Source organism: Cavia porcellus, unplaced genomic scaffold, assembly GCF_034190915.1.
Source record: "Cavia porcellus strain 051 isolate PalLab524CR breed Dunkin Hartley unplaced genomic scaffold, mCavPor4.1 scaffold_1, whole genome shotgun sequence".
NCBI lineage: Eukaryota > Metazoa > Chordata > Mammalia > Rodentia > Caviidae > Cavia > Cavia porcellus.
Genome location: NW_026947484.1, coordinates 201,671,054 through 201,695,644, shown reverse-complemented (window position 1 = coordinate 201,695,644; position 24,591 = coordinate 201,671,054). Strand labels below are relative to the sequence as shown.

The window sequence follows — 24,591 nt, the reverse complement described above, 5'->3', positions numbered from 1 at the left end:
CGGGGGACCTTTCATCCCACCCAGAACTTCGCCAAACCAGTCAGCGGGCTGATTTAGTAATCGCCCACCCTTAACCCCAGCATGGCACCCTCTGGATCCTTGCATGGCTGAAAAGGCCCCCCCGTGCCTGTGTGAGGCTTTTGGGGACATCCAGACAAAAGCCATAACATTCCAGTGTTCTGGGATGCTGAGGCCAGAGGATAGCAAGTTCAAGGTCAGCCTAGGAAATCTGGCAGCTTAGTCAAACTCCACCTTAAATTTAAGAAATAAAGGACTGGGTTGTAGCTCAGTGTGAAAGCCCGGTTTAATCACTGCATTTAAACAAAAAAAAAAATTTTTTTTTTACTATTTTATAAATTTATCTTAGGGCAGACAGCTTAGCTTGGCAAGAAAAGGGCAGTAGCTTGCCTGGAGTGTGTATACCGTGTCCCGTCCTGGCTTCTGTAGCTCCCCTTAAAGTCAGCTTGCCCCTAACCCAAATCATCCCTATACCTGTTCAAGTTTTCATTGTTGTGATGGGAAACTGAGGCTCAGGGCTGGCCGGGGGTGTGTCCCCTCTGGCTATGGTGACTGCCTTGCTTCAGGGTGGCAGAGTTGGGTGGCTGTGCCTGCCCTAGGCCAGGACAGAATGGGAGGCCCTGGGCCCGGCTGAGTCGGAGGCCGCTGGGGTAAGGCCTGGTGAGACCTGGGAAGCAGCCGCTGTGGCCTGAGGGGACCCCGTTACTGCCACAGGTGCCGCTGGACGAGCGCATCATCTTCTCGGGGAACCTCTTCCAGTACCAGGAGGACAGCAAGAAGTGGAGGAACCGCTTCAGCCTGGTGCCCCACAACTACGGGCTGGTGCTGCATGAGAACAAAGTGGTGAGCCCCCACCCTCATCCCTGGCGCCCCAGTGTTCTGAGCTCTGGCTCCTCCCTGCCCGTGACTCCCTTTCCCTACACCCTCCTGCGTACACCCTGGGCAGCTGCCTTCCCCTGGTCTAGTTCTGCAGGCAGGACACACTGGCCACTGGCCAGTCCCTGCCCCAGGCTTGCCCGCCCTGCCCTCTGCGTGGACTGTGCCTTGTTTTTGCTTGGGGCTCTTTCGAAAACCCACAGCCCCGATTTCATCTGCCAGACCTTTCTCCTGAGCAGCCCAAGGCATCGGCCTGTTTTCCTTGTTCTGAACAGGTGAATTCTCAGGGAGTCTGCTCACCTTTGGGCCCTCAGGACAGTGGTTTTCAACTGATAGGTTGAAACCTCAGGGTTTGCTGGAGGGCTTGGAGAAAAGAGGTTGCTGAGCCTGACCAACTAGAGTTTGATTTGGATCTGAGGCAGGGCCAAGAATTTCCATTTCTAGCCAAGTATACATACCTGTAATGTCAGTATTCAGGAGGCTGAGGCAGGAGCATCACTGCAAATTCCAGTTCAGCCTGGAACTGGTTCTAAGCATCCTTAGGTGAGCCTGAACTACATGGTGAGACCCTGAGTCAACCCCCTCCACCACCGAAAAAAAAGGAATTTGGATTTCTAATGGGTGTGGTGGCACACAAGCCTCTAATTTCTGTGCTCCAGGGGGCTGAGGCAGCATGATCATAAATTCAAGCCCAGCCTGAGCAATTTAGCAAGGCCTCATCTCTAGAGAACTGCAGATGTAGCTCAGTGTGAAGGCTCTGGGTTCGGTTCCCAGGATCTGATTGGGAAGAGACCGCACAGCTTCACGGCCTATCCCTAGACAATAGTGACACCTAGTGGTCAGGAGCAGCACGGCACCCCTGCTGTAGGAGTCATTACATCCCAAGTACTCTTCCCTGGCTCCTGCAGGGGCGCTGTATCCTGACCCAGTTCTCCTTGGGAGGAGACTGAGGGTGCTTAGAACCTAGGTATGTTGGGGTAGGAGTTCAAAGTAATAATTAAAGACCCCAGCTCTGGGGACAAATAGCAGCCTTCTTGTCGTGGCCATGTGTTGTGCCCCAGTACAGCGCCCAGTGTACACTTAACTAGAGGAGCTGTGGAATGGAAGGCAGTGGGGTGGTAGTGACAGTGACAGACACACCCTGAGCCCTGTTCTGGGCCAGGCACTGTGCTGAGGTCGCCCTACAGTCTCCGCACCCTTCTTGGCTCCTTCCTTCTCCTTCTCCGCCCCACCCTTGGGCCCTGCAGCCAGAACTGGAGCTGGGATTTGGGCTCAGCCCCCTCTGTGACTTTCGGGGCCTTCTCTCCTGCCCTCCTTAGGCCTATGAGCGGCAGGTCCCACCCCGCGCCATCATCAACAGTGCCGGCTACAAAGTCCTCACCTCGCTGGACCAATACCTGGAGCTGGTTGGCAACTCCTTACCAGGTAAAAGGCCACTCGACCCCAGCCTGGCATCCTGCAACAGGCTTCAGGAGGGGACCAGAGGCGGGGGTGGCCCCAAGCTCATTGCTTCAGGTCCCGCACTAACACAGCCTGAACCTCCAAAGGGGAGAGGTGGCTAGGCCTGAGAGGTGTGCTTTGCCCAAGGCCACACTGGATTGGGCCTGGACCTGTGTGCGCCCTCATCCGGGTACCCGGGCCCTGTGCCTCACCACTGTGGAATGGGAGTCTCCCTATCTCCCTGTCTTGGTTCTGGTTTTTTTGAGACAGGATCTCGCTATGCAGTTCAGGCTGGCCTTCAGCTCACTTAGTAGCCCAGTCTAGCTAGGTGTGGAGTGAGGACAGCAGTTCTCCTGACTCAGCCTCCGAATGTTGGGATTACAGGCCTGCACCACCGTGCTTGGCTCCCTGAGTTCTTGAGAGCTGCCCTAGAAAAGAAATTGAGTCAGTAACCCTGCCGAGATGACCCGTAAACTGCATGTCCATGCCAGGTTTGCTAGGAGTTACTGCTCCTGGTGTCCTGTTTCTCCACACTCTACCAAGGTGCCTGCGGTCAAGCCAGCCTGGGGGGACAGTTCTGACTGTCCCTACCCCAGTCCTGACTCTGGGTCCATCTCTGTGGGGCTGTGCAGGCTTGAGAAGAGCAACCTTGGGGTGTGGCACAGACCCAAGAAGTGCTGGGTGTCCCAGGCCCAGCCCGGGCTGACCCAGGCCAGGGCACAGAGAGCTACTATTGTCCCATCATTAACCTGGGGGATGGGGCACAGCTCAGGACCAGGTATTTTGCTGGATCTTGAATATCCATGAGGATCAAATAGAAATAAATTCCTTTTTATTTGTTTTGTTTCCCTGCCCCATCTGCCTCCCTCCCTACTTGGACATTTAAACCACACTCTGGCCTCTAAAGCAGAAATTTGAAGGGAAACTCAAGCAGACAGTGCTTTGCCTTTGAACCCAAGGACTCTCGCTAATCATCTAAACACACAAGTTTAGATTACCCACTAGGGAGGTGTGGCCTCCTGCAGTGCTAGGGAAGGGGTCAGCATGGGTGCCGGATTCTGAGGTTCCTGTAGCCAGGCTCTGGAGGACAGAAAGAATGCTGCTGCATGCAAGGTGTGGTGGTACATGCTTCTGACCTCAGCATTCGGGAGGCTGAGGCAGGAGGATCATGGTTCAAGGCCAGTTTGGGCTATAAGTGAGGCCTTGTCTCAAAAGAGAGACAGAGAGCCAGGGATTCAGTTCAGTGGCATAAATTCCTGCCTGGCAAGTGCAAGGTTGTGAGTTCAATCCCCAGTACTGGAAAAAAAAGAGAGAGATGAAAAATAAAGGCCACCATGTCCCTAGTGACCCTAGCCACCCTTGACAGGTCAGCCTTCCCCGTTGTCCTCTGACCAGGGACACTGCAGTCATTAACTGCTCAAGGCACTGTCTCCACAGGGACCACATCAAAACCGGGTAGCACCCCCATCTTCAAGTGCCCCACCCAGTTCCCACTGATCCTCTGGCATCCTTATGCACGACACTACTACTTTTGCATGATGACAGAAGCCGAGCAGGACAAGTGGCAGGCGGTGGTGCAGGACTGCGTCCGGCACTGCAATAACGGTGAGCTGCTTGGAGGGGGACTTGCAGGGTTATACAGCGACACCTAGTGGCTGAGTGGGGTGGCGCTACCCTGCTCTGTGGGCTATTTTATAGGCTCCCTTCCGGGTGGTAGGAAACTGGGCTGATGATCAGCCTCAAATATTATTCCCTGATGAAGACACTGGTGTTGCCCAGGAGAAATTAGGAAGTTGTTCCCAGAGGGGTGTGGTTGTTGAATCCTTGGGCCCCGGCATAGGAAAGCACAATGCCGATTCTACTGTTTTCTCAAAATATGACTTTTAAGTTGACTTCCCTCTTGGAGCCCACTGTAAATTGGGGACAGTCTTTCTATGTCTTAGGGGTTTGGGAACCCCACAAGGAGAGTCTGCACTCTGCTGAGCAAAGTTTTTTCCTTTTTATCGGTACCGGGGATCGAACTCACGACTGCCTGCTTGCAAGGCAGGCGCTTATGCCGCTGAGCTAAATCCCCAGCCCCTGGGCAAAGTTTTCTTACTGTGTCCTTCCTGTCTTTACCACCAATGTGACCTGGGAACATCTGTGAACTCGTGCAATGCATGGCCTAGCTCAGTCGTGCAGCCAGCAGCCACTGTTAGGTCCTATCTGAGGGTGCAGCAGGGGAGCCAGGTGCGTCTTCTGCCCTCAGGCAGGGGGAACAAGTCTGGGGGGACAAGTCGAGACAGATGAGCCACGGGTGATGAGTCACAGCTCATAGCCGGGCTGGGTGCAAAGTGGACGCCTCCCTGGGATCCCTGAGCCTGCGTGGGGGGAGATCCCCGAGGGGCTATGAGGGGTTCCTCCGGGTGGCGGGGAGGGGCAGGTGCCCTAGACCTGCAGGGTGGACAGTCCTAGGTCACAGGAAAGATGGCGAAGTTTAAATGTTTAGAATTTTATTACAGGAGAAGACATCATTGCCATGGACCTCCCTCAGAACCCTCCCCGTGCTTTGAACGCACTCTTCCCACTGTTCTGGCCACTTTCTAAAGCACTCCTGGAAGTCCTTGTTCATCAGTGTCTTTATGAGGTGTGATTAAAATAGGTGAATGTTGCTGCCGGGTGCTCCCCAAACGGAAAGGCAGGTTTGAAAGAGCATTATGGTGTTCCCTCAGCCACCTAAGTCCCAGGTCTGGTACTGTGTGACCTCTGGTTCTTCCCCAAGGTCAGAAAGACCATGAAAGGTAAATGTTTTGAATCAGTGCAGGATATCAAGCTGGGTATGGTAGTGCCTGCCTGTAACCCCAGTACTTGGGAGGCTGAGGCCTCTTGAGTTTTTGAGGACAGCCTGTGCTAGTGAGACCTTGTCTCAAAAGAAAAAGGAAGGAAGGAAGGAAGGAGGGAGGGAGAAAAGGACATCAAGACAGCGCAGCACAACTGAAGACACAAAAGAGGCCTTCCAGAACTGCTTCAGGAGTGGGAAGAAAATGGGATAAGAATGTTCCGAATGAGAGGAGTGTTTTGAGGAGGTTTGTGGCAATGTATCCTTTACTGTAATAAATTTTAAAAAATTTACACGCACTGTATTTTCCCATCATAACTCAGAGGACCTGTCTAGGCCCTGAGTTGGGGTGGGGATGGCCTAGTGCGGCTGCTGGGTGGGGCGGGGTTCTTCTGCCTGGGCTGGGCCTCAGGAAGGCAGAGAGAGATCCTTGCACCTGCTCTTACCTCTGCCTCCAGCACAGCCCCACCCCACTGTGAGGGGTGGTGGCGTGGGCACTGCGGGGAAGCCAGCTCACCCCACCTCTCTGGAGACGCCTCTGCCCATCTGGAATCTCTGCCAATCTTCGTGGGGCCAACCCCTGCTACCTGGGCTGGGTCATGCTCTGCCGCCCACAAAGGGCCTCCTGTTCCCAGGTCCCTGGGGCCGGGGCTCTGGCTCTGGCTCTGCTGCCGGCCGGGTGCCCTTCTCCCTCCCCGACCCGGACCCTGGGTGCTGACCTGGCCTGGTGGGTTGGGGGACCCCATGCCCTGTAGGGAAGGAGCTACGTCTCCACTCGCCTATCTGATGGTGGCGAGTGCTGGTTCCGAGAGGGGTTGCTGCTGGTAGGAGAGGAGTCTGGAAGTTGCTGCGGGGCGGGGCGGGGCGGGGCGTCCTGGCTGGGACCGGAGTCTGCGGGCGGGGGCTGAAGAGCTGGTTTCTGACTCGGCCTGGCCTTCCCTCCGCCCTGCCGGGACTGTGAGAACCTGGCCCTGGAATGTGTGGAGCTGGAAGCGCTCACTCCTGGGGCTGCCAGGAAGTGGGGGTGGGCGGGGAGGGCGCCGCGCTGGGTGGCCGCCAGCCCCGCCCCGGCTCCTGCATCCTGCATTCCTCGGGCCGCAGGGGGTGGCGGGAGGCGGCTGGGGCACCGGCTGGGCCGGGCCCGGGGTGAGCTGCGGTGGAGGGGTCGGAGCCTGTCTGGCCGCCGGAGCGCTGCCTTCCTGCTCCCACCCGGGCTGAGACCGAGCTTCCTTTCTCACGAGGTGTCCGGGGCTTGGGCTCGGGCCCTGGCCGTGCCCTTCCCATTCCGCAGCGGGGGGTGCCGGGAGCCCGGGCCTGCACTCTCTGAGCCGAGGTTTCTGGTTTCTCCTCCTGGCTCGGCGCAGGAGTGGAGCCTCAGTCCAGGGCTCCTGTCTCAGAGCTGCGGGTCGCTTAGCTTACGGGCGCAGATGGGACTTTCTCCCAGGTCCGGAGGCCAGAAGTCCAGGGCGGGTTATTGGCAGGGCCATCTCGCTGTGAGCACCTGGGGTTTGGTTTGTTTGTTTTTTTATTTATTTATGTATCGAAATTGGCTCTCGCCTTCAGCTGACTCCAGGGTTCGGGGCTCCCCCAATCCTCCTGCCTCAGCTCCTCACCTTCCATAACTTCGTGTTTTTCATGAAATTTCCCCTGGCAGCTGTGCACAGCGTGAGCGCACCTGCAACCCTATCCAGGAGGCTCAGGAGACTGAGGAAGCAGGATCACAAGTTTAAGCTCAGTCTGGGCAACACGGCAAGACATTGTCTCAGATAAAGCTTGAAGAAGGGCTAGGCATGGAGCTCAGTGGCAGTGGCAGTGGTAGTAGTGTAGAGAATCCTGGGTTCAGTCCCCAGAACAGCGGAAGAGAGACAGGGACTTGTTGATTTCTCCTTCTGAGAAGGATCTCAGTGGAACGGGCTTAGCCCTGGTCTTGGTGTCTGGCTGCTTTTCCATGGCGCTGAACTAAAGATGAGGGATGTCGGGGTGTGGTGGTGCATACCGTCATCCCAGCAGGCTGAGGCAGGAGGATCACTGGGAGTCTGAACTACATATCAAAGTCCTGTCTTAAAAAACCAAAAACACAAGTAAATAAAGATAGGACTTCAGAGTGTGTGGAGGGGGCGCCATTGAGTGGGTAGCAGCCCGGCTGGTAGGAGAGTGCCAGGCAGGGGTGGTAACTCAAGCCTGTCAAACTCAGCAGATGTGTGGACCAGAGAAGGTCGCCCTGGTTGGGACCACTCCACCTCCGTGTGGGTTCTCCCCATTGTGCTGCCTGCTCTGATACTGCCCCCTGCCTGTCTGACTGTGGTCCTCAACATGCAGGGGCAGGCATCCCTTGTGCTTCAGCGCTGGGAGGGGCGCTGGGCCTCAGTTTCCCTGTCCCGTAGCTCCAGTCTGGCGCAGGTGGTGAGTCCTGTGGCCCTCCCCTTCTGAGATTCCCCCCTCCCCCGCCAATGCAGTGACTCAGCCTGCAGTCATGGCAGCAGGCACTGGGAGTTGTGGGGTGCAGCTGCTGCTTCCCCTCCCCTGGGCTCTGGGGACCCTGTGGTCAGGCCCTCTGCTGGGGAGCCACCCCCCAACCCCAGCAGGTTTTGCAACTTCCTGCCAGCCTCCTTGGCTCTGGGTCTGGGGTCTTTGTCTCATCCATGCCTTCTCCAATATAGGCCACCAACACCACCAGTGACCGACATTTTTCTAGTCATTGTCAGTTTTTTTCCCCCCCCGAATGATTGTGCTGGGGATGGAAGCCAGGGCTTGATGCTAGGCCCGAGCTCTCCTGGAGAGCTGTGCTCCCAGGGCCATTTAGGGTTTTTTTCTGTGTGTGTTTTTTGAGACAGGGCATCACTGTGTAGTTCAGGTTGGCCCTGAACTCAAGGCAGTCAGTCCTCCCACCTCAGCCTCCTGGGTGCCGGGATTCTAGGCGTGCGCTCCATGCGTGGCTGCGTTTATTCTTCAGTAAAGTTCTAGCATTTGGGTTTTTTTTGTTTTTTGTTTTTTTTGGTACCAGGGATGGAACTCACGACCTGGCACTTGCCAGGCAGGCGCTTATGCCACTGAGCTACATCCCCAGCCCAAGTTCTTTTTATCAGCAGCTGATGCAGTCCCTGGGACAAGACAGACCCAGGGCTGGCAGGGCCATCTGGTTTCTATTAGTTCCTGACAGAAAGTGTTAACACTGGGAGCCTGCCTGCCTCTGGGAGGCTGAGGCAGGAGAAGTATAAGTTTAATCCTTGCTCGGGCAGCTTGGCGAGACCCTGTCTCAAAATAGAAAACACATTTTTAAAAAAATGAAAAAACAAAGAAAGGCATGAGAATGTAGCTCTGTGGACAGGGCTGGATTCAAGCCCAGGTACCAAAACGACAATCAAAATACAGAAGAAGGAAAAAAAAAGAAAAAAGAAGGCTCCATGGGCACCCTGAGCTTCCCATGCCCCAGACTTCACGGCTCCCCACCTGGCCCCACTGGGACGCAGGGCACCCCCAAGTACCAGGGTGAAGCCAGGCCGGGGTGACTGTTGCTCTTGCCAGGGAAACTGAGTCCCCTTTGGCCATGCCTGTGCCATTTGGCCCGAGGCCCGACCTCGAGGCTGGTTGGTTGTCAGGGGTGCAGGTGCAGGGGCTGGGGTCTGGAGGAGCAAGCTGGGCAGTGGTGCTGCTGGTGTGGCCCGTGTCTGCTCGGTCAGCTGAGCCCTTCTCCCTCCTGTGGGCTAGGCATCCCCGAGGACTCCAAGGTGGAGGGCCCGGCTTTCACAGATGCCATCCGCATGTACCGCCAGGCCAAGGAGCTGTACGGCACCTGGGAGATGCTGTGCGGGAACGAGGTGCAGGTGAGGTCTGGCGGGGGCTGCAGACAGGCTCTGGGGGATAAGGGGAGACAAGGGTTCAGATCTGGACAGAAGGGGTCAGTGCAAGGTCCATGGGGTTCCTCATCACTCAATTACTGAGCACCTTGGGGGACCAGGCACCATGTGCGGATGCAGCCCTGGCCCCTCAGGAGCTCTGACTCCAAGGAGGACTGACATTCAAACTGAATGTGGTGGCTGTAATCTCAGTACTCGGGAGGCTGAGGCAGGAGGATCACCTTTAGGATCACCATGAGGCCAACCTGATTTATATAGTGAGACCTTGTGTCGCACAAATTTAAAAAAGAAACATATTACGCACACACACATATGCATGCATGCACTCAGCCAGAATGGGAGGGCTTGGAGTGTTGGACATGGGAGGCTGCCATGTGCAAAGGGCCTGGGGCCGGGCCTCAGAGTCTGAGAAGCCTGCAGGGCACCCAGGCAGGTAAGCCTGACCCTCTGGGGCATGTGGAGCCAAAGGGCCAAAGCAGAGGAGAGGGGCTGGAGGGCCTGGACCAAAATACAGAGAGAAAAATGGAGGTCACTGGCCCCCCTGCAAACCTGGTGTGGGCCTCTTGGTCCTAGATCCTGAGCAACCTGGTAATGGAGGAGCTGGGCCCCGAGCTGAAGGCAGAGCTTGCACCGAGGCTGAAGGGGAAACTGCAGGAGCGGCAACGACAGTGGATCCAGGTGAGCTGGGACCCAGGTGGGGCAGGGACAGGGTCCGGGCCTTCAGCCCCATGTGACACCGCTGCTGCCGCAGATCTCAGACTCCGCATACCGTATGGTGTATGAGCGGGTCAAGGTGCTTTTCGAGGAGACGCTGTCCAAGCTGCAGCGGGCCCGGCCCGCCATGGAGGCGACCATCCGCACGGACATGGACCAGATCATCACCTCCAAGGAGCACCTGGCCAGCAAGATTCGAGGTAGGCCAGCCACGCCTGCGGTCACTGGCCCCTGAGGGGGCCCGGCAAGCTTCCTTTCTGTGTAGTGCATGGTCCATGCTTGTGGATCATTTTTGAAAATAGAATCAAGGCCTGGTGTGGTGGCCCATGCCTGCCATCTCAACAGTCAAGAGGCTGAGGCAGGAGGATCACTGTAAGTTCGAGGCCAGCCCGAGCTATGCAGTGAGACCCTGTCCCAAAACAAAACAAAACAAAACAAAACAAAACAAAACAAACAAAACAAATCCACAACCCTGTGCATGCTAGGAAGGTGCACACATCCCCTTTCAGACAGCAGTTTTCTTAGTTTCTTGTTGTTTCATCAATGTCAGAAATACCTCTGGTCCAATCTCCAAGTCCCCTGTTACTCTTCAGTTGTATTGACGCAGGGTCTCACTATGTAGAGCAAGTGGTTATCTTTCCTGCCTCTTCCTCTGCAGTCACTGAGCCTGGGAATGGAGCCACCACCAGGGACTTTCTGTAAAAACAGCACAGTCCATGCGTCTGTGGCATTGGACTCTGGGCAGCCTGGGCCCTGAGCAGCCCCTGGGTGCCACCTGCTGGGCAAGAGCCCTCCTCCCCCACTGACCCGGCTCCTCCTGGCACAGCGTTTATCCTGCCCAAGGCGGAAGTGTGTGTGCGGAACCACGTCCAGCCCTATATCTCGTCCATCCTGGAGGCCCTCATGGTACCCACCAGCCAGGGCTTCACCGAGGTGCGGGATGTCTTCTTCAAGGAGGTCACCGACATGAACCTGAACGTGATCAACGAGGGTGGCATCGACAAGCTGGGCGAGGTGCGCTGGGCCTGGCTTTGGTTCCTTTGGGGCACTGGCGGGGAGGGGGCACCCAGACAGGACCTGTGAGTAAGCTGGGATGGCAGCACTCTGAGAGGCTGAGGAAGGAGGATCTCAGTGTGAGCCTGGGCAACTTAGAGAGAGGCTCAAAACAGAAACGATGAAAGGGCCTGGAGCCGTAGCTCAGTAGCAAGGTCTTGGGTTCAGATGCCAGGACTGGGGATGGGGGAGGCTATAAGCAAAGGTCACATGGAGATAGACCGGAACAGAGTGGTCCCAAGTCCTGGTGGGAGCCAGCAGTTAGGCAAAAGGAGGACTATTAACTCCCTGGGAAGCTAACATATAAAAGGCTTTAAGCTGGATGTGGTGGCACACACTTGTAATCCCAGGACTCAGGAGGCTGAGGCAGATGATTGCTGTGAGTTTGAGCTCACAGCCTGGGCTAAATGTGCGTTTAAGGCCAGCCTGGAATATATAGTGAGACCCTGTCTCAGAAAACAAAAACAAACAAGAAAACGTGAGTCAGATGCCCTCCAAATGTCCTCAGCTACCGGGTTCTTGGAATGAGTGTTCCTACCACAGCTGGCTGCCCAGTTGCCCCCTAGCTGTCAGGTGGGGATAGAATCTGTCCCATGTCCCTGCTGTCTCCTTTCCGTTTCACAACTGGGAGTCCACAGACAGTAAGAATCATTGGAGGAATAGAAAGTTCCTTAGATGTCATGAAAAGCCATCAGCTGATTTTGGAGCTGAAGACACGGGGCCCAGAGGAGGAGAGTGACTTGCCTGAGGTCTCCCAGCACCCTGGCAGGGATGAGAAGGTCTCTTTTCAGCTCTGCCTTCCTGGCCTGGGCCTCCAGGTTTATCTGTGGGCACTGGTGCAGGATCCCATGGCTGGCAGCCAGTGCCAGGCTGAGGCAGGTGTGGGTCTGCGGGCTGCCCTACCTCTGGGTGGCCCCAGCTGAGAGGTCCCTGTGTCCCCACGGCCTGCAGTACATGGAGAAGCTGTCCCAGCTAGCCTACCACCCGCTGAAGATGCAGGGATGCTACGACAAGATGGAGCCGCTGCGGCTCGATGGGCTGCAGCAGCGCTTTGATGTGTCCAGCACCTCCGTGTTCAAGCAGCGCGCCCAGATCCTCATGCGCGAGGTGGGCCCCGCTCCCCACCACTCATGGGTGGCCCTGTCCATCCTGCGCCTGCACCTGCCCGCTGGGTCCCCACCCACCTCCTGTGCTCCCCGTCCTCCCGCCCACGCCTGGGCCTCCACCCCTTCTTCCTGGAAGCTGTCCACGCTTCCTGCCTACCCCTTCCTATGCCCATAGTAGATGGTGACCAGTGTGAACAAGGGGCACGCAGACTGCCTCCTGCTCTTCCTGGCCAGGACCTGGGTGGGAGCAGGCTGGGGATCCCTTTAACAGTGGTCAGGCAGGGGCTGCGGTTACCCCAGCAGCCCCACGGTGTGCCCCTCGGTGTCCCTGTAGCAAATGGACAATGCAGTGTACACCTTCGAGACGTTGCTGCACCAGGAGCTGGGAAAGGGGCCCACGCGGGAGGAGCTGTGCAAGTCCATCCAGCGCATCCTGGAGCGGGTACTCAAGGTGAGCCCAGCCCCAGCTGCGGCCTGCAGGCAGGGGGACAGAGGGGGGTTGCCAGCGACGTGGCCTCGAGTGCTGATCCAGAGTACCCTCCGGTGATCCCTGCTGTACAGAAATATGACTACGACAGCAGCACGGTGCGCAAGCGGTTCTTCCGGGAGGCGCTGCTGCAGGTCACCATCCCCTTCCTGCTCAAGAAGCTGGCGCCCACCTGCAAGTCGGTGAGCGCCCACCCCAGCCTCCTGGCCCTCTCCCCTGCCGTGCCCTACCCTGACCCGTGTCTACTGCCTACTGCTGTTCCCCACAGGAGCTGCCCCGCTTCCAGGAGCTGATCTTCGAGGACTTTGCCAGGTTCCTCCTGGTCGAGAACACATACGAGGAGGTGGTGCTGCAGACCGTCATGAAGGACATACTGCAGGGTGTGTGGCCATGCGGGGCTGGGGGGGCATCAGCAAAGGGATGAAGGGAAACCCAAGAGACCAGGCGTGATAGTGCATACCTTGGGAGGCTGAGGCAGGAGGAGCACTGAGTCTGAGGCCAGCCTAAGCTGCCTAACAGAGACGCTGTCTCAAAAGCAAAAACCAAACAACGCCCCAACCGAGGCTGAGCTGAGAGCAGTGGCTTCCTCTCTGTGCCTGTTTGCTCAGGGCTTTGGCTTTGCTGAGGGCTCATTGGTGGCTCACAGCCTGGGCTCTGGGTGGCTGGAGCCACAATCCAGGCCACCCCAAGGGGAGGAGGGGGGCCTGTAGCTTGGCCAAGCGTCCTAACCCCCTGTTGGCCTGCAGCTGTGAAGGAGGCCGCAGTGCAGCGGAAGCACAACCTGTACCGGGACAGCGTGGTCCTGCACAACAGTGACCCCAACCTGCACCTGCTGGCCGAGGGTGCGCCCATCGACTGGGGTGAAGAATACGGTGACCGTGGTGATGGTGGTGGGGGCAGCCCGGGTCCTGTGGCCCCCGAAGGGGCCACCCTTTCGGAGAAGCGCCGGCGCGCCAAGCAGGTGGTGTCTGTGGTCCAGGATGAGGAGGCAGGGCTGCCTCTCGAGGTGGGCTCTGAGCCATCCCCAGCGTGCCCAGCATCCCCGGACAGTGTCAACACGATCCGAAGCCTTCTGTCCCAGGATCTGCAGGCTGAGAGCCCCCTGCTCAATGGGGCCCCGGTCCAGGAGACCCCCCAGCCCGAGGCAGTCCCCGAGATGCCCCCGCATCTCCCCCCTGAGAAGGCTGTGGACCTTGAGCCCTCCAACCCCACCAACCAGGAGACCGGGGAGCAGGTGTCCAGCCCCGGTGGCTGCACCCTGATCCACACCACCTCTGAGGACAGCTCGGGGGTGCAGACGGAGTTTTAGGCTCGGCTGAGCGGCTGCTTCCTTGGAGGCACCAGCGGGCTCAGGGGGCCCTGGGCAGGGGCAGTGCTCTGTGCCCACTGAGTCACTTTACTGGGTGCGGCCCAGCCTCGGCTGCTCCCCATCTTCCCTTCTGTGGGCTGATCTTGGATGCAGGGTCTGGTTTCCAGGCTTTCTCTTTGTGCTGGGGGTTCAGTGCAGCTGGAGGGGACCGGGGTGCTCCTCCATCCTACCCTGTTTCTGGCACCTCCATTTCCCTGTGGGTCTTGCCATCCCGGAGGGAGAAGGATGGGTGCGGGGCGCTGCCCCTAAGTCTGGGAAGCTGGCGAATTGACCTCATCCCACCAGGGGGCGTGCTGGGGCCCCATTTCCGTCCTGCCACCCCAGGCTACCCTGCCTGGCTGAGGGTGCTGGAAGAGGGGGTCACCAAGTGGGGATAGGAGAGTGCTGTATGTGGCCCTGTTCCTGAGGGGAGTGGTGAGGGGCCATGGATGCGAGAAAGACCTGGGACGTGCTGATATGTGTGGTGAGAAGTGTCGGAGAGATGAGTTGAGGTTGGGGTGCGTGAGCTGTGTAGGAGGCTCCAGGCTGAGGGGGCAGAGTGTGTCTTGGGAAGTGGGGGATCTGGGGGGGCCTCTGCACACACCTGTTTCTCCCAGTCCCCACCGGTCTCCAGCCTGCTGCCTGGGATCCAGGGTGGTCTTGGAGTTCCCTGCCCCCTGCCCTGTTGGCCTTGGTTCACCTTTTGACCTGGCAGATTGCTTGGAGGCCTAGTGTTACCTCCCTGCCACCTCCAAGGGACCTGGACAGGGCTTCCAAGGGCAAGTGGGGCACGGCCTCTGCTGCCTCTGAGCCCCAAGTCACCTGACCTTCGAAATTCTGGGTCCTGCTCTAAAAATGCCCTCATGAATCACCTGGGGCTTGGTGTGGCCTCCACTGCTTGGTCTGAGTGCGAAGGTCAGGCTGAGGAAGCCCTGGGGTGGCAGCCCCCACCCAGGGTCCCACTTGGCAACTCTGTGCTCCAGACCTGCTCCTCAGGGCAGGGACCTTAGACCCACAGGATGGCAGCGGGTGCTCAGGGACCCCTAGCCCCCCAGGCCCAATGTTGGCTGCATCACTAACTTCTTCGGATGTTCCCCTCTAGTGCCTTGGGGGTTTCAATCAGCCTTTCCGGATATGGTATTGCAAATACTATGCAAACTGTTTAAGCTTCTGCTAATCAATAAATGCTTTATTTAAAGTTGTTCTTGTGTGCTGGGGAGGGGGGCGGGCTGGGAGTGAGGAGGGGGACAGTGCCTGAGCCAGGGACCGTACAGGACAATTTTCCTGCCCAAGATCTGCTGGTTCAGTGTCAGTTTTGCTTTAGACAGGGTTTCACTCTGTAGTCCAGGCTGGCCTTGAACTCAGTGATCCTGCTGCCTCAGCCTTCCCAGAGCTGGGAATACAGGTGTGTGCTACCATGCCCAGCTCCACAGTCTGAGTGAAGAGACTGAGACTCAGAAAGGACTTGTCCAAGGTCATGGAGCTGTGGGTGGCTCTGCTTCTGATGGCCTCTCGGGTGGTGTCCTCTGCCCAGCTTGGGCAGGCTGCTGCTTAGCAGGGAGTGACCAGAACAGCAGGGCCTTAAAGGCAGTCAAGGCCCTGGGTGCTCACCCATGGCAGACAGCCATGCCAGTTCTTCCCAGACTGGGTCCCACACTGGCATTTGGAAAATGCACTTATGTGTTCATGTGGGGGGTCAGGGATCTGGGGCAGCTTGGCTGAGGCTACGCTGAGGGCCCTGCAGCCACTGTCACTCATGTGCCATCAGTGGGTAACACATGTCTCTACTGGTGTCCCTGGCAGGCAGCCGGCCCCTCTTCCTCAGCAGCACTGAGAAGGTGCAGAAAATGGAGGGCCTGGGTCTGAGTTTGGGGACCCCGCTGTTCTGCTGTTGTCCTGGGCAAATCTGAACCTGGAGCTCCTCAGTTATAGGAGGGAGTGGCAGAGGTCCTAGCGCCCTAGTAAGGAGGGAAGACCCATAAGCCATTGTGCTCCATAATGTGGCCTGGTTGGCCTCAGTCTCCCCTCTTGGCCAGGCAGAGCCCAGGAAAATGTAGGGGGGGGCACCCAGCTAAGGCACCGAATAGCAGGACCCACACTGTGAGGGGCATATATATATCACCCCCCCCCCTTAGCGCTGCAGGAGTCATGGCTCCAGTGAGTGGGGAAGCAGGGTCAGGGGGGGGATCTTGCCTCCCAGGGCCTGTCATTTGGCGCACCCCTATCCACCCTGCGCCTCAGCTGAGCACCGAGCGCCCCCCGGTGGCGGCTAGCATAAGGGCGCCGTCGTGAACCACACTCGCAGGACAGGGGAAAGTCCTGGAGGCCTGCGCTGAGCCCAGGTGCCTTGAGCGATGCTGCCTGTGAGAAACACGCACCACTCCTTCGAGCACTGGCACGCGCAGCTGCTGGGCGTCCCACGGACGCCACATGCAGGTCCCGTACGGGAAACGCGGGCTCCGAACCCGTACTGCAACATCCCGGTTCCGAGGTCTGGGCATCTACCTGCTTCGGCTTGCCCATCCAGGGTAACGGCAGTAGGGATGCAGTGTTGATCCACAGGGCACCACCAGTTTGTGGGCCACGGGCCACTGCCACCCCTGGCTCTGGCTGCCCAGGTCGCGTCCCCGCCCACAAAGGAGTTGGCCAGTGCCCGCCCGCCCCCAGAGGAGCCAGGGAAGGAGCGCGCTTTAGGTTTTATTGATGTCCCGCTCTGGGTTCCACTGTGTGGGGGCAGCACAGATGTGTACAGGAGGCAGGGCACGTGCAACAGCAGCAGAGGGGAGGCTGGGGGCCGGGCCTGCGCAACTCGCCCCTTCCGGAGGTGTCCCTCTAGCCCAGGCAAGGGACAGCCGCCTTCCTTTCTGCCTGTGTTCTGAGCAGCCGTGTCGGGGTCAGGAGCGTCCCTGCCTGGCCCGGATTGTGTGGCAGGGAGCTGCGAGGTGAGCCGGCTGTGGGCAGCAGGTGCGGCGCTCAGCTGCTGTGGTAGATGCGGAGGCTCTGGGCAATGTCCCGGCGGCACAGGGGGCAGGTGCGCAGGGGCTGGCAGCACTGCTGGCAGCAGCAGACGTGGCCACAGGGGAGGAAGACAGTCTGGGCCTGCAGGGAGGGGACAGTGCAGCATGTGGGTCACTGGCCTGGCTCTCAGAGATGCAGCTGAGCCAGGCCCTTCGCAGTTTGTTTTAAAAACCTGGTGGAGCCTGAGGTACAGCTCAGTGGCATGGTGCCGGCCTGGCAAGGGCAAGGTCCTGAATTCAGTTCTCGGTATAAAAAAAATTCTGGTGGAGCTATGACCAGGGGCCAAACATCACAAGACTATATGCTACTTTTGTGCTGATTTCTCTGTGCCTTGTAAATAACGCATAATTAAAAATAAATAATAAAAAATATAAAATTTTAAAAAATAATATAATACCCTCCCTCCAACTTTCTAATTTCCCTCCCATCCTTTCCTTTCCCTTTTTTTTTTTCAGTAGTACTGGCGACTGAACAGAGGCTTCACACTGAGCCACATGCCTAGCCCCTCCCCTTCTTATCTTTTTGAGGAAGGGTCTCGCTATGCAGCTCAGGCCAGTCTTGAACTCACTATGAAGCCCAGGCTGGCCTCGAACTAACAGCAATCCTCCTGCTGGGATGATAGGTGTGTGCCAGCATGCCCGGTTTAAAACTGAGTCTAAATAAAGGGAAAGCATGTTGTTGATATTTGATGAAATGAGAAATTTCCCCAATGTATTTATTAAACTGGAGAAAAAAATCCTTATAAGAAAAGAAAAAGGTGCAGAAGGTGATGTTAGTGGTGATCATGTTTGCATCATAGGACCATGGGTCCCCTCGGCTTCCTGTATTTTTATTTTGTTGTATTTTCCAAAATAGCTGGTGAATATATTTATGTAACTAGAGCAAAGTCGAAATCACCCATGTGCCTGCAAGTGCGGGCTGTAGCCAGGCCCTGCCCCCCACCAGGCCCCATGTCACCCCACTTACCTCTTGCTCCAGGCACACAACGCACTCCGACATCTGCACCTTTGGCTCCGCTGGGGGCGCGGATGGCCTCACCAGCTCTGCAGGCTCCAGGGGCGCTGTGGGTGGTTCCGGGGTCTCCACGACCTCCCCTTTGGGGGGTTTCAGCTCTGTGGGGACCAGAGGAGCTGATGCAAGGCGCATCCCCGACTTTCTTAACCCTTGGGAGATTCCCTGGCACTGCCTGCTGTAGAGACGGAGCCAGGAACTCGGTTTCCTGCCTCTGCCCAGCCTCACTGTCCTAATCCATCTCAGGACGGGGATGGTGCCTGTCCTTGCTGACTGGGACCGCTCATCCCTGACTTCATTGCCAGGGATCCCAGGCTCTTGAGAGGGAGGTCACTCTCCTGGGGCCGCACTGCCATCTAGCGGTGGAGCCGCAGAATGGGAGCCCTCGACTGGGGGCGGAGCTTCTGCCTCTGGCTGTGCATAGGGCAGAGCCACACGGCCCAGGGGGCTGCCCATCCAGTGACTCATGGGCTGAGGCACAACGAGGAGCCCTCAGCTCCCAGGAGTTGCTCTGCCCTGAAGCCAGCAGCGAGCAACGCCACATTCAGCTGGGCCCTCATTGAGGGTCAGCCCCGGGGTCGGTACCTGGCTGGGTCCTGGCCACGTCCCGCAGCTCCCAGGCCTTCTGGAGGATCTCATGCTGCAGCCCGGCCTCCGACACGCCCACCTGTGCCGGGGAGAGGAGAGCAGACTGAGGCAGAGGCAAGGCAGGCCCATCCCGCAGCCTTCCTCCCAACCCCTGGCATCAGCCAAGGCCCAGACGCTTAGGGTCATGAGACCCCTAGGCCCTCGGAGACCTGGTTCTCTCGGGACAGTGCCTGATGGGAAGGTGGGTCCTTCCTCCAGGAGCTGCTGGGACCATTCAGTGAAGCAGGGAGCAAAAGCAGCTCAGCATGGAGCCAGGCACTGGGTGTTGTCACTATCCTGTGTTGAAGGGTCAATGACATAATTCAGTGGGAGCTCATTCTGACCCAAAGCACAGCCAGGGCTGCGTCAGTACTGTGGCTGTGACCGAAAAATGGGGAGGGGGGCAGGAGAAGGGCTGGCCTAGATGATTCCCAGGACCTGTGTTGATACTGCAATTTGTTTTTCATCTTTTGGGGACAAGGTCTTACTGTGTAGCCCTGGCTGACCTTAAACTCTTGGAGATCCTCCTGTCTCAGCCTCCTGAGTGCTACAGCATGCACCAGCATGCCCAGCTGATCTTACAGTTTGAAGGCCCAATCTGAGCAAATGGGGATATGTGGGTTCAGCATGACCCATATCCCTGGGATCCTTAGGAATGGAGGGTACACCAGAGGTGGCTGGAGCAGATGGGCAGGTTTTCTGACCACTGGACACAAGGAGGCCTTGGGCCACTGGGTCATGCCAGGCCTCACCACAACCTCAAGCAAAGCAAGTTGCCCCAAGGCCAGGCTAGCACCCTCGCTTCCCACAGGGGCTGCCGTGGTCCACCTTGGCCAGGTCCCCAGGGCTCATCCGGCTCAGCATGTCCAGGGAGATGCGGTGGTGGGCAAAGATAGGTAGGTAGTGCTCGGCTGACAGCTCCACCAGGATGGCCACCAGCTGGCGCTCCATGCCCTCCTCCTGCAAGAAGGACCCCAGAGAAGGTCACGGCTACTCCGGGGGAAGCAAAGCAGACCTCAGTGACTGCTTCCCAGAGGAAACTAAAGGTGTGGAAGCAAAATGCGCAACACAGGGCATGGGAGAGGTTTTTGTTTTCTTTTGATGGTGATCTTCCTGCCTCAGCCTCCTGAGTGCTGGAATTACAGATGTGCACCATCCTTCCCCCAACTTCAATTTTTATTATATATTTGAAGAGTGTGTGGGTGTGTGGGGAGGGAGGGAGAGCGTGTGCAAGCACACATGCCACACCCATCACTCACTATTCTTTCTGTCCCTGCACAGACCTGGCATGCAGGTCTTTGGGAAGATGAAGCAGATGACCCAGAGTGATGGGTACCAGGTCCTCACCTGCAGCCTCAAGGACAATGGCTTCTGGTTTAAGAGTCGCTGGTACTGAATGAGCCAGTAGTTCTCCTGCTTGGTCTCGCTTTTGGCTTCTAACTCTGCCTGCCAGGGACAGAACCAGGCAATGTCAGTCACATATTGGGAAATCGCAACTGGTGGCAGTGGCCAGTGCCTCTGAGGGATGCCTGGCTCCGCAGCGTCACCAAGGAGGTCATCATTCAGGGTCCTCACTGAGACACCGGGCTGGTGCCCATGCTGCCAAGCATGACCTCAGGGTAGAACCCAGAGCTGCCCAAGCCATACCCCTGGGCAGGGAATGCCCCAGGCCTGGGCAGGACTGCGGTTGACTGCTTGTGGGACAGCAGAGCTGCCTGCAGCCACCTTCGTCCTCCAGAGCTCAGGCAGCGGAGAACAAGGTTCTCACTCAGATCACCCTCGTTCTGAGCAGGCTTTGCTCTGGAATGAGGCTAAAGGATGGTGACTGTGCCAGGGGCCATGAGCCCGGCCTTTGGCCATCAGTAAATACTGATGGAGGGCTGGGATGCAGGGAGCAAAGGACACCACCAGCCCTGGTAGCAGTGATCCTGGCAGCTGCCATTGGTCCTCAGACCGCAGGGCTCCAAACTGGGCCACTTTATTTCCTCTTCCTGACCCTGAGATCCTGGCTGGGATGGGAGGGTCAGGGCAGGATGCAGTGGGTAGGTCACGGGGGCAGGACCTGGGCTGCCATCACCCCAGCCTCTCTAGACTCAGCTGCCCTTGGCAGTCCCTCCTGGACCATGTTGAGCATCTGCCTGCTCCTCTGCCGCAGATGCATCTCCTTCCTGTGCCCATGACCCTGTCCTCCATTGAAGAGCTGCTTCCCCCCAGGCTGGAGCTCGAGGCCATGCCATCTGTGTGGGGCTTCGCAAGAGGCTGGTCTTGCCCTTTTTACCTTGCATATCCCGGCCCCAGATGGAACTAGGGATGTTTTGGGCATTCACCAGGTCACAGGAGAGACCCGGGCTTTTCCCTGGCAGGTGGACCTGGGCCCTACACTCGAGGCTCAGGTGTCCCTGCATCTGCAGATGCCCACGGAGGGGGCGGGGCCCAGCCACCCTGATGTGCCAGGTTCAAAACCAGCTGGGTACAGGGGAGCGTGGGGCTGCTCCTGCCAAAAGTGGAGTGGGTGGCCTTCCCTGGACACAGACCTGGCTCCTAAGGGAGCCTCTCCAGCTGTTCCCAAAGCCTCAGCAGAGACACTTGAGTGGGCCTTGCTTACAAAGGCTGACACACCTGCAGCAGTGTACATGTCCAGCACCAAGGCCTGGCCATGGAAAAAACACTGCACAGAGGTGAAAAGGGTGGCTTGCTAAGGGCCTGGTGTGTACTGGGCAAGTGTGCCACCAGTGAGCCATGGTCCCAATCTTTTTTCCTTCTTTTTTTGGGGGGTGGTAGTAATGCAGATTGAATGCTGGGAGGATTGAGCTAAATCCCCAGCCCTTTTAAAGTGTGTTTTGTTTTGTTTTGTTTTGTCTTTTTTTTTGTCTTTTTGAGACAGGGTTTCACTGTGCAGTTCAGGCTGGCCATGAACTCACTTTGTAGCCCAGGCTAGCCTTGAACTCACAGTGATCCTCCTGCCTCAGCCTCCTAAGTACTGGGATTATAGGCATGTCCCACCATAAAGTTTTCTGTTGAGATACGGTCTTGCTCAGTTCTCAAGCTGGCCTCAAACTCGCTATTCTGGATCCTTCTGCCTGAGTAGCTGGGATTATAAACCTGTGACACCATGTCTGGAAATTTTCTTTTTTTTTTGAGATGTGGTCTCATTGTGCTGCCCAGGCTGGTCCTGACTTTGAGAGCTCGAGAAAACATCTTGTCTCAGCTTCCAGAGCTGCTGGCACTAGAGACAGGCATCATCACACCCAGATAGGTATACACCATTTTATATTGAAAAGTCACATACATTCGAACTATGGTGGTGTCTATTTGTAATCTCAGCACTGAGGGAGGCTGAGGCAGGAGAATTTCTGCAAGTTTTAGCCTAGCCTGAGCTACATGAGGAGTTCAAGGCCAGCCTTGAACTATAAAGGGAGACCATGTCTTAAAAAAAACCAATTAGGGCCAAGGATTTAGCTCAGTGGCTCAAGTGCTTGCTTGGTAAGAATCAGGTCCTGAGTTCGATCCCTAGTACCAAAAACAAAAACAATTAACTAATTCAGAAAAGAGAAAAGGCATGGGTATGCCAACCATGATGGTATACGCCTATAATCCCAGCACTGAGGAAAGCTGAGGCAGGAAAATCACAAGTTCAGACTGCACCTAGGTAGGACTGGGGATATAGCTTAGCAGATAAGTACTTGCCTGGCAAGTGAAAAGTTCTAAGTTAATTCCCAGCACCAAAAAAAAAAAAAAAGGAAGGGCTCGGGATATAATTCAGCAGCAGAGCAGCCCTGGGTTTGATCTTCACTATGGGGGTTAAAAAGGAGATATACAAATACTCAAAAATAGACATGACAGTGTTTAAACCACACGCCAAAACATTAACAACAGCAAACTCAGAAGTGAAATTCCTGTGAGGACCCCGCGCATGCCCAGGGTCCGAGCACGTACCAGGAGATCCCTGAGTTCTTCTTCTCGCTGCTTCTTCTCTTTGAGCAGCTGCTGGAGCAGGGAGCTGAGTGCCCAGCGCTGCTCCGCGACCACCTCCTGCAACACAAGACCCGGCCGGGGCCGCCATGAGCTTCAGCACCGGAGTCCGCATGCGCACTGGCAGGACTGAGCCCAGGGTGGTGCTTGCTCGCTCGGTTCTCACTCAGCTCTGCCTGTGCCTGCTTGTAAGCTGAGTTGGGGAACAAGGCCCAGAGGCCCTTTTGCCTCAGCATCCTGCCCCCTTCCCCTCTGTGGGCCCCAAAGGCCAGGCATGGGACCCTGTAGGCTGATGACAATGGAGCGGTGAGAAACATCAAACAAAAGAAATGACAAGCGGGCCTCTCAGTGACCACAGGGCACATGGGCAGAAGCACACAGTAGGGAGGGAGCCCCAGGCAGGTGATGGTGCCACCATGCAGGTGGAGTCCACCAGGGCCACTTGCTGCTCTCTCACCCCACCAGACCCTGACAGCAGGCTGGTGGCGGCAGCCTCTGGGTGACCCCACCCTTCATCTCTGAAGACTGGTTTGCAGCTCACTGATGGGCTCTGTCACCTCTCCTTTTCCGACAGTCTGATGACACCAGCTCTGTGATTTCATGTACCCCCATGAAGGGAAGTGACACCCGAGGTCACACAGCACGTGTGACAGCATGGCCCAGGCCGTAGCACCGTCCCCTGGACACAGATCCAGGGACAACGACAGCAACTCCGCTCCAAGCCTGGCAGACACCCATCCTCACACCCGGCAGTGCCATCCCATCATTGGCACGCATCCAGGGACTGAGGTCCAGGGAAGGAAGAGGACCACCCTGTCCACTTGCCAAGGCCACACAGCAAGGCCCACACTGCCATCCCCATGTGTCTGTAACCAGGACCCTGCTCAGAGATGCTGCGGCCCTTCCCCTCCAGACAGCCCTGTGGTCCAACCAGCAGCCCAGAAGCACGGCTGAAGGAGGCGGAGCTCGGCAGCCAGTGCTCCCCACAAAGGAGATGAGAGATGGAGGGGTGACCAGGTAGGAAGAAGGGGCCTCGGCAGTGAAGCCCTCCTTCCTCTGACCCTCTCCCTAGCACCGGCCTCTTGGGGACTGGCGCCTGGTGGCCCTGTCTGTATGACCTGGGAGCCTGGCCCTGGTGGGCCCTGAGCGGTTGTGGTGGGCCTGGGGTGGGAAGGGTGGGTGGAGCCAGGGAGCCCTACGTACCTGCAGCGTCTCAGTGTCCAGGGACTTCCTCTTTAACTCCAGCTGTGTCAGCTGCAATAACTCAGTTTCTATTAACCTAATCTAAACAGAAGAGGAGACGGGGGATTTATTCACATTGACCGTGGTTCCATTCTGTGCTGCTGCCTTCTGACAGCTAGGTGGGGCCTAAGAAAGCTTTCTGGGGAAAATGCATGGAATAAAGAGAGGTCCCTGTCGAGGGCCTGGGGCAGTGAGGGACAGTCCCAGGGTTACCACGGAGCTGCTGCCTGCCAGATTCCCATGCTAGCTCTAGGGAGCTGTCTCAGGCAGCAGAGGGTGATGAAAAGAACTGAGTATTACTGGCAGCAGTGGGTTTTATTGAGCACCTACAGAGTGCTGGACCTGTGATGATCTCACTACATAGCTCAGACTGGCCTTGAGCTCTCAAGGCAATCCTCCTGCCTCAGCCCCCTATATGCTGGGGTTATGGTGAGTACCACCACACTCAGCTCTACCTGCATCCTTTCAGCAGTTCTCTCACTGGGTTTAGGAGGCATCACTGCCTCCACCGTACAGACAGGGAAACTGAGGCTCACAGAGGTGAAGGGACTTGAGGGAGGATGCAGAGGAGGGAAGGGAGAGAGTCTCCATGGAAACCCCAGCTCCAGATGCAAAAGGTAAGAGCTGATCTAGGGGGTCGGCGCTCACTCTCAGGGTGTCCACCCGCTTCCCACGACCTTCTTCTGTCCCTGAGTCCCTCTGACCCTATCAACCCCTGGTCAGAGGAATGAGCTTCATGTCTGGCAAGGTAGGATTGAAATTAAAGAGGGAAATAAAAAGGCAAATTGGTCAAACAAGAAAAGAATAAAGAAACCAAAAAACCATGCAACAATGTGGAATTCACAGTGTGCAGGATACAATGCCATGAGCCTGAAAGCCCGTGCTGCCTCCAACCACTGGCCCCAAGTGACACAGGCAGCTCCTGAGGCCCAGCATTTGGCCTGCCCTGGCCCCGAGGCCACAGCAGGGTCTGGACAGGAGCATGGCCCCTCCTCCCAGGCCGA

At 57.1% G+C, this 24,591-nt stretch overlaps 2 protein-coding genes across 11 annotated transcripts in view; one reads left to right on the top strand and one right to left on the bottom strand.

The window, feature by feature from the left end:
- The window catches only part of Niban2 (niban apoptosis regulator 2), a 47,353-nt gene extending 32,438 nt beyond the window's left edge, over window positions 1-14,915 (top strand). For both annotated transcript variants that reach the window (XM_063227788.1, XM_063227785.1), the window contains exons 3-14: window positions 733-861; window positions 2,214-2,319; window positions 3,772-3,939; window positions 8,861-8,976; window positions 9,583-9,687; window positions 9,761-9,923; window positions 10,550-10,737; window positions 11,728-11,883; window positions 12,217-12,333; window positions 12,444-12,551; window positions 12,638-12,749; window positions 13,116-14,915. In XM_063227788.1, coding sequence (XP_063083858.1) covers window positions 733-861; window positions 2,214-2,319; window positions 3,772-3,939; window positions 8,861-8,976; window positions 9,583-9,687; window positions 9,761-9,923; window positions 10,550-10,737; window positions 11,728-11,883; window positions 12,217-12,333; window positions 12,444-12,551; window positions 12,638-12,749; window positions 13,116-13,678 — 2,031 coding nt within the window. In that variant the 3' untranslated portion in view covers window positions 13,679-14,915. The remainder of the gene's footprint in view (window positions 1-732; window positions 862-2,213; window positions 2,320-3,771; window positions 3,940-8,860; window positions 8,977-9,582; window positions 9,688-9,760; window positions 9,924-10,549; window positions 10,738-11,727; window positions 11,884-12,216; window positions 12,334-12,443; window positions 12,552-12,637; window positions 12,750-13,115) is intronic.
- Window positions 14,916-16,401: 1,486 nt separating this feature from the next.
- Lrsam1 (leucine rich repeat and sterile alpha motif containing 1) overlaps window positions 16,402-24,591 on the bottom strand; it is a 29,098-nt gene continuing 20,908 nt past the window's right edge. For 7 of the 9 annotated variants that reach the window (XM_023565456.2, XM_063227815.1, XM_063227811.1 and 4 more), the window contains 7 exons: window positions 23,549-23,629; window positions 22,310-22,405; window positions 19,721-19,819; window positions 19,202-19,333; window positions 18,332-18,413; window positions 17,702-17,847; window positions 16,402-16,816 (listed from right to left, as the gene is read on the bottom strand). In XM_023565456.2, coding sequence (XP_023421224.2) covers window positions 16,691-16,816; window positions 17,702-17,847; window positions 18,332-18,413; window positions 19,202-19,333; window positions 19,721-19,819; window positions 22,310-22,405; window positions 23,549-23,629 — 762 coding nt within the window. In that variant the 3' untranslated portion in view covers window positions 16,402-16,690. The remainder of the gene's footprint in view (window positions 16,817-17,701; window positions 17,848-18,331; window positions 18,414-19,201; window positions 19,334-19,720; window positions 19,820-22,309; window positions 22,406-23,548; window positions 23,630-24,591) is intronic. The other 2 variants (XM_063227804.1, XM_023565457.2) reach the window with 2 other exon arrangements.